The 13,380-nt window shown below is 33.7% G+C and overlaps 1 protein-coding gene across 3 annotated transcripts in view; it reads left to right on the top strand.

Annotated features, from left to right (window-relative positions):
* Positions 1-13,380, top strand: part of SCLT1 (sodium channel and clathrin linker 1) — a 146,222-nt gene that overhangs the window by 69,424 nt on the left and 63,418 nt on the right. For all 3 annotated transcript variants that reach the window (XR_006887827.1, XM_046655613.1, XM_046655614.1), the window contains exons 10-12: positions 4,351-4,441; positions 7,802-7,893; positions 12,515-12,692. Coding sequence is in view for 2 of the 3 variants with exons in the window: in XM_046655613.1 (XP_046511569.1) it covers positions 4,351-4,441; positions 7,802-7,893; positions 12,515-12,692 (361 nt within the window). In the remaining variant the exon portion in view is untranslated. The remainder of the gene's footprint in view (positions 1-4,350; positions 4,442-7,801; positions 7,894-12,514; positions 12,693-13,380) is intronic.

Below are 13,380 nucleotides of genomic sequence, written 5' to 3'. Positions count from 1 at the left end.
CTTTGCTTAACAGAGCAAAGCTTTATGTTTTAAAGATTTCATTCGTCTCTTTAATGTTATAACTAATGAAAAATTACATTAAAGAAAAATTCCAGAAATTTTATATAGTTTCACAAGCGTACCTGAAAATGAAATAATATGCTTGTAGAAATATTCCTTTGGAGCAAAAATAAAATATGTGAGTAGTTGTGACATTAAGATTGATGATATTTAACTAGTTATTCTTGTTTAGTTTTTATCAATTGTTTTTCTAAAATGAAAACTGTTTTTGACCTTTATAAAATTATATACACAAGAAGACATATACCTAAAAAATTTGCATGTTAAATAGTATAAACATATAGTTATTAAAGTTCCTTCATAAAATAGAATTAGGATTATTTCTGTTGGTTCCATTAAAGATTTCACAAGTTCGAATATTTGAAAGGACTCACAAGACTCCACAGAGCATGCTCACATAAGGGTTTTATTTACAGGCAAAGGATATTGTGCAGTAAGAAAAAGAGCATAGGCAAGCCTAGGGGTCCAAGCGACATCCTGGGTCTTTATTCATACAAAGACATGCTTTGTCTCCAGATTGAACTACTGCAGGGGTGTGCAATGAATCTTGGCTTCAGGAAAGCTGAAGGCAGAAGTTCCCGCTGGGGTCTTTTTTTTGCCCCTCTGCTCCAGCCCAGCTGTCTAACCAGTTATACCAGGTGAAAACCATCAGTAAACAAATCCTGTTTGGGGGTTACCAGAGGAGATTCAGACTTTAAGCAGCACATCATAAATCCCACTTCTCATTTTTTGGCCAAGAGTCAAGGCCAGACGTTCCAGCTCCCCCAAGCTTTCTCAATTCAGCTGTAAATTAATACTATACCACATAGTTCCTGACAACTTAAAATCTAAAAAAGGGCAAGATTATGATGATAGCTTACATTTGTATAAACTACAGTAAAGTTTATAAAGTGCTTTAATATGCATTAGCTTATTTGAACTGTATGATAATTCTGTGAGCTATGCGGAAAAATTGTTTTTGTCTCTATTTTACAGCTGCAACTTTTAGACTCAGAGGGTTAGGCGATTGGCCCGGTTCACATGGCTTTTGTGGTGGTACAGGCAGGTCTAGAAGACAGACCTTATGACTTTTATTCTAAAATATTTAGTATTTTATGCCAGAAGTAAATATAAAGAATATTTACTACTTTTCTAACTATCTTGAAGAACAATATAGTAATGAATAAATATAAAACTACTACTTATTTTTCCCTAAAACATAGTTTTTTGTTTTAGGGAATATAATATAATAATTTAAATGCTTTCATAATATTTTTCTTTTCATGATTTACAAAAACAAGTCTTAAGACCAGTGACTGAATTTTTTACTTTTACTTATGTAAGAGAGAGATTCTGTTTCAAATGAGATAATATATATTTGGAGGAATTGATCACGAAGTTATTATTCTGAGATTTCCGCACTTGAATATCAAATTGGATATGCAAGATCTAAGTAAAATATCAAGATATAGTTGTACCCATGACTCTCTGTCTCTCTCCTTTCCTTTTGCATTCTCTTTCATTCATTCATGATATATTTACTTGTCTACTGTATACCAGGTACTATGCTATCACCTGAGGATTTAAAAATTAATAAAATGTGATCCTTGCCTTTAATGATCTTACATTCCATATTTTTTGATGAACTCACAATTTCACGAGGGAGTATCTGTTAATGTACAAAGTATTATGTCTTATGAGGACTGAGATTATAGGGTCTTTTGCCTAGGAGAAGATAGGGAAGAGTTGACATGAAGAGACTTTTGAGCTGAGTCTTGAAGATTGTTGAGGAATTTATCAGAGAAAAAGAGGAAGAAGGCTAGTCCAGTTGAATGTGTGAAGAAATAGACAAGAATGTGTTTAGGAAACAGTGTTAATTTCAAAGTGGAAATAGAATGCACAATTGAGAGACAATTGGGAAGGAAACTCATTAGGCAAATTAGATGGAAATAAGGAAACTGTCTATTATAGAGTGGTCTTGGCAGATTATCTAATCCACCTCCTTGTTGTTGGACATGAGACCACTGAGACATTCTTAGTCAAGTAAATTGCAGAAGGCCACATTACTAGTTGACAGAACTGGGTTCCTGACTCAGGGTTGTCCACGCTGCACCTTATTCCTACTGTGTCTCTAACAGATAATTTTTTTCCTTAACCATGCTATGACCTTACATTCGTTTACAGTTTACAGTGTACAGTAGTGTACATTATCTATTTTGACTAGTTCAGAAACCCCATGAGACAAGGAGAGCAAGCGTTATTATCCCCCTTCTGAAGGCGAGAAAACCAACTCAGTGTGGGTGCTATGCTTATTCAGAGTTTACTCAGTTTTATCATTACTACTTAAATTTCTTACTCCTTAAGTTTTCCCTTTTAAAATACATGGAATTTTGTAACTGGTAGATTCACTTATTGATTCATTTAGTAAATGCACTCCTGAAATTACTTCTAAGATTAAAGTAGATTTTAAATGCATTGTTGTTAGGTGGTTTTTGTTTCTGTTTTGTCATTTGGTGAATCATTTTACAAGTAAAAAAAATATATTTTCTATCTGATTAATTCAGATTTTTATAAATTGGATTTTACCTAAAGCAAAGCATTTTCTTTTTTTTTAATTTTTTATTTTTTAATTGCAGTAACATTGGATTATAATATTATATAGCTTTCAGATATACCTCGTAATATATTTCCGATTCTGTGTAGATTATATCATGTTCACCACCCAAAAACTAATTATAATCCACCCTCTCACATGTGAGCCTATTCACCCCTTTGCCCTCCCCCCCTTCCCCTATGGTAACCACAAATCCAATCTCCATTGCTATGTGTTTGTTTGTCGTTGTTTTTATCTTCTACTTATGAGTGAGATCATAAAGTATTTGACTTTCTCCCTCTGACTAATTTCATTCAGCATAATACCCTCAAGGACCATCCATGTTGTCACAAATGGCCAGGTTTCATCATTTCTCATGGCTGAGTAGTATTCCATTGTGTATAAATACCACATCTTCTTTATCTATTCATCCCTTGATGCTTCCAAGTCTTAGCTATTGTGTATAATGCTGCAATGAACATATATCTTTATGCCTTTGTATTTTCAAGTTCTAGCAAAGCATTTTAAGTGCTTAATCTTATAAAATATTATTGGGACCATTTTTTGGTAGACAGTATATAATAGAGAACTCTGTTTACCAATTTCATTACTTATTTTTGCATCTTTGGGCAAGTTGGAAAACCTCTGTCAACCTCACTCTCTTGACTAGTTTGATATAATAGTAGTACTTAATTCACGGAGTTATTGTGTTAAGTGAGATGATGTCTGCAAAGCATTTACAACAGTTCCTGGCACCTAATAACTACTAGATACATTTTAGCTGTTATTAAATTTTTATTTCCTGTTGTTTTATGCTAATCAATAACATAATTAAAAATACTGTTAGAGTCAAAAGTAAGTGAATTAATATTTATTGTAAATTTTGCACCAAAGAATTTATTTAAGTTCAACAAGACTAATATATTTGTAATACATAAAATATAATTAGGAAATAAGTATCGGAAGGTCCTACACTAAAGGAGCTTCCTTCCTAAAAATGTATTTTTTTATATAATCCAAGTGTTCTGTATTCACATTTAGTGCTTAACTGGTAGGATATTAAAAATCTTTTTTTCTGTTTCAGAAAGTCTTATTTTTCTAAAATATTTTTCTATAAGAACTCAAGAAGATATTAAAACTTATTTGATACTATTCTAACATTCAAAAAACTTGTCTTTTTTGTCCTTTTCAACTACAATCTTGAAAGACAGTAAATATCTATCTTGAGACAAGTGTTTCAGTTCATTATGTTAGTTAAGTAGTTACATAATACATAGTTCTGTTTAAGGAATGATCAAAGTGTTGAAGCTTAGATTCCTTTTCATAGAAAGGCCAATCAACAATACTTCTCTAACTCTATAAATTCAGGAAATTATAGAAATAACTATATTCTACCTAGTGCACTGTCATCTTGTTGGGTATTAAGATGATAAAATTCTTTTTCATGAAATATTGAACTGAGTATAAAATATAATTTATCCAAATGGAGTATTAATGACTTCTACTTTGCACCCCCCATTCAGCTATATTTTTCCTCTTCACCCTCTTCCACATGCATTTTATTAGTAATAAAGGAATCTTTCAGAATTTACCCCTTAAATCCATTTTTAGGTGCAAAGAGTTAGTACTGATTTTACCAAATTTAGATTTCTGTTCTAATTTTTTTAGTTGTTAATGATCTATGAAAACAGTATTTATTAATTTACTTTCTATTTTAGGCAAGCCAAATTAGATCTGAGAGTTGCAGCAGCAAAAGTGGAAGAGTTAACTAAAGTAACTGAAGATCTTCGAGGACAGATGCAAAAGAAGGTACTTTCCTATTTCTGTGACAACTAGATGTCTGTAGCTTAGTTTTCTATGTATTTTACTGTTGATCCATTTTGGATTACGTGTTAAAGAGGGTTGCTGGAAAACAAATTAATCGTTTTCTTGCCATCTAAATATAAAATATGAAATTAGGAAGCTAACTTATAATATTAGAACTAACTTTTTATTTCCATTTATTTTACCCTAAGTCAACAAAACATCATAAAATCATCCCTAAACACATCATTACTGAAATGCCTGTTAATGCAAAATCAAGTTTTGGTCAATCGGTTACATGTAGATGAAAGAGAAGCATTTAATACTACATTTTGTTTAATATTACTTTTGTGTCATTTATGAAAATATTTATTGGCCTATGAGACTCTGGCTCTTTTTATGTGTAATAGGGAAATTTCAGAAAGGTGTCGAGGAAAGGTCAAGCTTTAGATTTAGATGGATCTAATTATTAAAAATTCTAGCTCTGGCACTTACTAGCTGTGTACTTCTAAACCTTATTTCCTAATCTGTAAAATTTGGTTATAGATTTCCAATAATATGAAAGGTTTATGAAAAACTTCTCATAGATAACAATTATAAAAATTTGATAAATTTTTTAAAACACTGGAAAGCAATCAAAAACAGAAAGACACTGGAAGAGGTAAGAATTGTGAGTTTTGGGCTTTCTGACCTGAGAGTTCTCCCCACCCCCCACAGCTATGGCTTCAGAAAACAACAGCTTTAAATGGACTTAAGGTGCCCAAAATCAAAGTTGAGAGCTAGAAAAGCAGTTGAAAATTTAAAGAAGAAATATTGGCAGCAAGAGAACCACAGAAATAAAAAATGAAATCCAAATTTTAAGTATAAACTCTGACCAAATCCATGACTGACAGCCAAACTATGCATATAGGGGTGGGAGAGGGACCCCAAGGGGCCCAGTGAAAAAGTAGGCAGAGACTTGAGAGAAATCTATTCTTGAAAGATAGAGCTATATGGAACTAGATATTTGAGTTTGCTTTTTATAATTGCATGCATTCCCAAAATATGTGCAACTTAAGCAGCAGAAAGCTGAAGCCTTAATGTTTGAAGTTTCAGAGGACAGAGCCCAAAACTGCCACAGCAGCTGGAAATTACAGGGGGATCTCTAAGAGCAACGAAACCACAAAGAGGATGAGCCCTACCTCTGTCCAAATATTGCCCCATCTTCAAATTATGCAGGCACAGGGAGTTTCCCTGGGAGCCTAGCTGAGAAAGCAACAGTGGGAAAAAATAAGGAGTGGTCACAGGTGGCAACTGCTGCATATTGTAGGGGAAACATTTCAGAGTTTGAGTCTGGACAAGATAATTGCCTACTTGTACAAAAAAAGCCAATAATCCTCAAAAGAACAAAAGAGAATCCGGAGTAACTGTGATGCATTATCTATATTATCCAGTTTCCAACCAAACTTACTAGACAGGGAAGTATGACTGGTGGGGGTGAGGGTAGAGGGGAGGCAGTTGATAGAAACTCACTCTCAGTGGACCCAGCTGTTGGATTTAGTAAGCAAAAACTTCAAATAAACTATTATGAATATATTCGAGGAATTAAAGAAAATCTGTTTTTCAATTAGAGTAAAATAAGGTTTCGATGAGGAAACAGAATTTTAATTAACTAGAAAATAATTTTTAAAATAGAAATTCTACAGTTTAAAAGTACAGCAACTGAAATAAAAATTTCATTAGAGCTCAGAAATGGATTGGAAAAAGCAGAAGAAATAATCAGTGAACTTGAAGACAGATTAATAGAAATTTTCATATCCAAAAAACAGAGTGTAAAAGATGGAAGAAAAATAAGCAGGATCTCAGAGATCTGAGGGGACAGAAAAGATGTTTAAGGAAATAACGGTTGAAAACTTGCAAAATTTGGTGGAAAACATTGACAGATCCAAGAATCTCAGTGAACCCTTAATAGGATAAACACAAAGAAAATCACTTACAGACACATTATAACAATGAAAGCAGCAACAGAAAAATGACATAAACAAGGGACCAATGATAAGAATAATGTCTGACTTCTCATCAAGAAACTGTGGAAGTGGGGCCGGCCTAGTGGCCAAGTGGTTAAGTTTGCACACTCTGCTTCCACGGCCCAGGGTTTTGCCAGTTTGGATCCTGGGCGCAGACATGGCACTGCTCATCAAGCCATGCGGAGGCAGCGTCCCACATGCCACAACTAGAAGGACCCACAACTAAAAATATACAACTGTGTACCGGGGGGCTTTGGGGAGAAAAAGGAAAAATAAAATCTTTGAAAAAAAATGTGGAAGCAAAAAAAACCTGGAATAATATATCTGAAATGCTAAAGGAAAAAAATGCTTACTAAGAATTCTATGTCCAGTGAAACTGTACTTCAAAAATGAAAGCTAAATAAAGGCATTTTCAGATAAACAAAAACTGGGAGAATTTATCACTGGCAGAGCTGTCCTTCAACAAATGCTGAAGGAAATTCTTTAGGTTGAAAGGAAATGACACCACATGACAACTCAGATCTAGGAGAAATTAAGAGGAACAGAAATTTTAAATATGAAATGGTATATGTACATATTTTCTTTTCTCTTACTAATATCGTAAAAGACTTGACTGCTTTAAAGCAGAACTTAACACTCCATTTGATGGATTTTAAAGTATGTCGATGTAATATATGACAACAATGGCACTGAAGACTAGGATGGTACATGGAAATAAATACTGTGGCAAGGTTCCAATGTTTTCTCTGAATGAATTAAATATTAACTCTAAATAAACTGGGATGAGTTAAAGAAGCATGTTATCAATCTCTAGAGTGACCACTAAAAATAATTCAGAGGTATAGCTAAAAGCCAATTGAAGAATTAAAATGGTATTGTTAAAAGTATTTGTTTAACACGACAGAAGACAGGAAAGGATGAACAGGAAATTTTTTTAAAGATGGTACAAATGAAACCTCTTAATTTATTTCAAAGCGTCTCTATGTCAAGAAGAAATATCCTGATTGTAATGGGATGCAGTATAACTTAGTTAAGAGAGCATGTTCTAAATACAGACTATGTGCAGACAGACCCCAGCCTTATTTTGTTAGATTTGCACTAAAGGAATAGTTTGAAATATTGGTAGAAATCTATATGCAATGACTTTTGATTATTGTTTTTCTAATACAGGATTGATAGTGAGCATCTCTTCCTCCTCTTTTAGTATATGCGTGATTTGTTCCCAAAGTGGTATTGCTTCTTTAAACTTACATATTAAATTCTAGCAGTGTAAAAACTTTATAGAGTGAACTTATGCTGTGTAATGATGTATTGAATTTTCACATAGTGAAAATAAGCTTCTGGTTTCTTTGTTTTCTAGGAAGAAGATATGGTGTCTGCCCAAGGACGAGAGGAAGCATCAGATAGGCGTTTACAGCAGTTACAATCTAGCATAAAGCAATTAGAAACGAGGTAAGTTGTTAAATACATCTGGCTTTGTCTACACACTTCAAAAGATAGTCCACATTAGAGTTACAGTATATGTTATTTTCTAGAATACGTGTTTTATAAGTCCTAAGCAAACTATAATCATAGATTTAAAATCAGATTTACTGGACATTGTTTATTAAAAAAAATCTTATTTAAAATATTGGTGTATTTTGAACATATATTCAAAGATTTCTGTCTTTACCTTTTCCCCAAAGCAGTCATAGTCAAGTTTAGTCAATCCCAGAATCAAAAATGTTCTATCTTAAAAATATAATAAAAACAATGAAGTTGGGTAAAAATTATACAGAAAAACCATTTCTTATTAAATAGATACACAAGAGAAAAAATACTTGAGAAATCATAAATGTTTTCACTGGAGTCTTCTGGAGCAGTAATTTTCAGTTATCTTTGAGGTTCTGGACTGCTTTTTAAATATATTCTGTAGTTTTGTCTTTAATTGCTATCTTAATGCAAATGTTCACTCTAGAATATTTTGTGTTTTTTTGTTATTTCGTAGTCCTTATTTGAAATTCCATTAAGAAACTTGAAAATTGTCATTTGTAATCTATTAAAGATACAGTGACCACAACCCATAAATCCACATTATAGATGAAAAATCTACTCTGTATAATTGAAATCTGTTACACTCAGAAATAGTCTACTGATCTGAGCACATTAAAAATTGAGATCTCAGTTCTACTCACAGATCCGTAGCTAATTTATTGCTTGTTCAGAAAAAAATTAGTATCTTTGACCTTCTGTTCTCCAATATGTTAATAAAAGTAATTTCTTTGCTCACAGCAGGTTGAAAACTAATTGATTTTAACTGCTAACTTGAGATTCTGATGAAAGGAGTTGTAATTTTCAAGCGCTGGGGTTTTTTGATTTTTGTTTTTCATTTTTCTAAACTTTTCAGCAGTTGATTGATTGTTTTACTGCTTTCCTGAACTTCTTTGTCTTGAACTTACAGAAAAAGTCAGTGGTTATAGATTTTTGTTTCTGTTATTTTAGTAGCATTCTATGCTATGAAAATAAATGCTAGAGACTTGAAGCAATGAAATCTGAATGAGTGGATTTCACTTCTAGTGAACACTGACTCTGGACCCTGACTGACTGAGTTTAAACTCTGACTTCACCAATTACTAGATGAATAACCTTGAGCAGGTTGTTTACCCTCTGTGTACTTCAGTGTCCTCATCTGTAAAATAAGTATAATGATGTAACCTACCTCATAGGCTATATGATATAACCTCATATCCTACATTATAGGTTAATAATACAACCTATCTTATACCATTGTTGGACATATTCAGGAATATGTTTTCTTTAACGTATGTAAAGTACCTAGCACAAAGAATGTTCTTACAAGTGTTTGCTATTTTCATTGTTGTTACTAGAGGGAACTTGGCCCAATTTTAGTGAGTTGACAGAAAAGATTCTTCTAAGATTTGGCTGTAGAGTGTATAAAAGTGCCTTTATGAGAATAAGAATAGTAGTAATACATCTTTTATGTTATAAAATATGGAAACCTATAAATTATGAGGCTGATGATCTGAATCTGCTTTACTATAACTCTGTTCCTAACACCAATCTGACTTTTCAGAGCCAAACAGTTGCTGGGGCTGCTAGACTGTTGAATGCATGTGAAACCTTTAGTTGCAAGGCTTTTTCTGACGTAGGTGGTTGTGAAGGCTGGATTTGAGTGTCAGAGAGCCTTGACCGAGAATTGGAACTCACAGAGTCCTAAACAAATCTTGCCCTGTTGAGACCCATGGGCTCTTGGGAGATGAAGTTGCCTTAAGCTGTTCATGAGTCCACCTGCTCTGCCTGGCCCCCAAAAGGCATGGGGAAGTACCAGAGTGAACTAATGCTAGCGAAGTGCCGAGTGGCCTGTGCCCCTGTGGGCGAGGTAGAGGCTGCTTCATCTTCTGCCACAAATGTGTTAACCACAGGGAGATGGAATGAATAATGTCATGTATATAAATCATTACATTACAGTATGAGAGGACTGAATTCCATTAAAGGGCAGAGAGTTGCAGATTTTTTTTTTTTTTTTAAGATTTTATTTTTTCCTTTTTTCTCCCCAAAGCCCTCCGGTACATAGTTGTATATTCTTTGTTGTGGGTCCTTCTAGTTGTGGCATGTGGGACGCTGCCTCAGCGTGGTTCGACGAGCAGTGTCATGTCCGCGCCCAGGATTCGAACCAATGAAACACTGGGCCGCCTGCAGCGGAGCGCGCGAACTTAACTGCTCGGCCACGGGGCCAGCCCCGAGAGTTGCAGATTTTGGTTAAAAAGCAAGGCCTAGTAATATGTTATTTTAGAAAACATGTAAAACTAAAGTGAACTAAATGAACGAGAGCAAAGATCTCAAAAAAGGAAAGACGAAGAGGATTTGTTTAAATTTAAAATAAAGGTTTTAGTGGAGAATATTAGCAACTATGAACAATAACAAAGCAGGAGTAACTATCACGCAAGTTATAGTTTAATGGTAAAAGCAGTGAACAGAATAAAGAGGGACTTTATGTAGTGAAAAATGGCACTGTTTTGAAAAAGATGAAACATTAATAAACCTAAATACAGGAAATAATAGGACAGTTAAAGATGTGATGCAAAAGCTAGGAAATGCAACGATGATTTGATGACAATACGACTATCTATGGTCATTAGTTTTGGCCATCTGCGTCTCATCTCCCTTCCATGTGTGGGAAGTTCCTCAGGTCACAGCTCTTCATGGGAGACCAATCCTGTGGTGATATTTTGGGCATGTTCCTTGCTGCAAAGCTTCAAACTTGGTTTTCCAGGTCTCCCGAGGAGTCTGTGAACTTACCAATATCCATTTTAATAAACCTTTTTTCTGCTTAAATTAGAGTTGGCTTCTGCTGCTGGCAACTAAGAACCCTGACTAAAATGGTGGTAGACCTTAACTTACTTCATTCAGAATTAAGATCTGTCAAATAACAACAACAACAACAATGTTTAAAAAATAGAGGAATTAAATAAAATGTAGACTGAGTTCTCTGAATTCCCAAAGGAGAGGGTGATGTGTGCTGGAGCAAGAAGGCTTCCCCCTGGTACTTCTGTGTGTGTGTGTGGTGGGAGGGTCGGGAGGGGAGAGGATAGAGAAAGCTCTCCTGCACCATTTAGAAAAAAGAAATGCCTGAAAAGAACAAAAAAAAGTATGGAATGTAAAGGAAGAATTGTCTTACCAGACCATATCAGAACATGTTATAAAGCCACTATAATCAAATTAAAAGACTTGGGCATAGAATAAACAAATAGATCAGTGAAACATGATAATCCGTAAGTAAACCATGATATTTGCGTATTTTAGGCATGATAAAGGAATTATTTCAATTCGTCAGTTACTAAAGGTACTCGTACAACTGGCTATCAATTTGGAGGAAAATTAAATTGGACTCCTCTCTTATAGCACATCCAGAAGTAAATTCCAGATGGATTAAAGATTTATGGGTAAAAATATTAAAGGCATGGCAATCTTTTGAGGAAATCTAGGAAATAACGTTAACAATTTATGGATGAGGGGGATCATCTTTGTAAAAACTAAAATCCCGAAAGTTGAAAAAAAAGTCAAATTTAGCTGTATTAAAATAAAAAGTTTTAGTGTGGTAAAGATTCCCTAGAGTCAATAGGCAACAACAACAACAAAGTAGATTTGGGAAAAATATTTGCAGCATACAGAACAGACCAAGGGTTAATATCTTAATATTCAAAGAGCTCTTATAAAGGAACAAACAAAGTGAATAACCCATCAGAAAAAATGGGCAGAGGATATGAAGAGGAAATTCAAAGAGGACAATTCACATGGCTAACAAACTTTTAAAATATGCTTAAACTCTCCTGTAATCAGGGAACTACAAATTAACAGTGAAATGAACTTATATCTATTGGACTAGGAAAAAAAAAGAGCTTTTGAATGTACTACTTGAAGAAATTTGTTCAAGAAATTGTTGAATGAGAAAAGCAAGTGCAGAAAAGGGTGTATACTATGATCTTAATTTTTATAACACAAAAAATTATGTTTAAAACCTATAGATAACTGTGTATATACTTTGTATTTGTGTGCATACATGTGCATATTTATATGTATATGATTTTATGAACATGGATAAAAATATTCGAAGATATACGTTAGTAAGTTAGCATGGATTACCTAGGTAGAGAGTGGGGAAGGGGAACCAAGCAAAAAAGGAAAAGAAAAAATAAACACTATATAGTAAACAGAGAGAACAACTTATTCATTCAGAATTTGCTTTATAACATTGTTGTGTAACTATATAATACACTGTGATACCACAGAAAATAACATCGTTAGAGTCAGAACATTTAGGCTCAGTCTCAGCCCCATTGCTCATTAGCCGTACAGCCTTAATCAGATGCTTAACCTCTCTCAGTCTGTTTGTTGTTCCTTAAGAGAAAATAATGAAACCTAGTTTACAGAACTTTTGTGTAGATCAAATGAGAAAATATGTGTGAAAGTACTGGAATAATGCTTGTCCTATAATAGATGCTCAGTAAATCTCCTGTCTCCCTCCTTCCTTTTAAAAATATTTAACTTTCAGAATGTGATGATTAATTTTTAGATTATGTGTGGCAATCCAAGAAGCTACCCAGTTAAGAGCAGAAAAAACACATCTGGAAAAACATACCAGAGATTTACAAGCAAAGTGCAATGAATTAGAAAATGAGAAATATGAAGCTATTGTAAGAGCCAGAAATAGCATGCAACTCTTAGAAGAAGCTAACCTTCAAAAGAATCAGGTAAGAAAACTATTGAACATGTTTATAAATAATAAATTACTAAACGTTCTCCCCATATGACATAATAGTAAGGGAATCAACAACTACAGAATAAACACATGAAAATGAAATTGCTGTGCTCTGCATTAATAGACATACTACTTTCTTAATGTTAAGACTTAATATCATAAAATATGATAAAATGTCAACCCCTCCCAAAAGTTTCATATCAGACTTTTCTTATGTCTCCAGCCCTCCTGTAACTAATCTTCATCCTCTATAGCCTCATACTTTAAAAAAAAATCTGTTCTAGCACTTTACTGCAGTATACCCTATATTTTATTGAGTTGAATAGATGAATCTTATTCATCTTTATTTGCTCTTTATCACCTACACAATTGATCTAATAGAGCAGAAGCTTAATTGACAGGAATTAAACTTAGCTATAAAGATTTATTACCTAGCGCCTTTATGTCACTCTTTTTTCATCCCTGTAACAATTGTGATTCCTATGCTATCAAATATCATAGTTTTTGTCTTTTACCACTTCCATATGAATGGTATATTGTTTATAGAAGTCATAAAGTAGATAGATTTGGTTTTAGTGTTACTGCTTCTCTAATGTAGAGATCATTAAATCATTGCTTCATTTAACCAACATTTATTGAATGCCTAGTATATACATCATAGTCTGCTGGAAAATATGGGG

The sequence above is a fragment of the Equus quagga genome, chromosome 3 (genome assembly GCF_021613505.1).
Source record: "Equus quagga isolate Etosha38 chromosome 3, UCLA_HA_Equagga_1.0, whole genome shotgun sequence".
In the NCBI taxonomy this organism is placed as follows: domain Eukaryota; kingdom Metazoa; phylum Chordata; class Mammalia; order Perissodactyla; family Equidae; genus Equus; species Equus quagga.
Note: the sequence above shows the minus strand (reverse complement) of the source record. Positions and strands in the feature narration are given on the sequence as shown.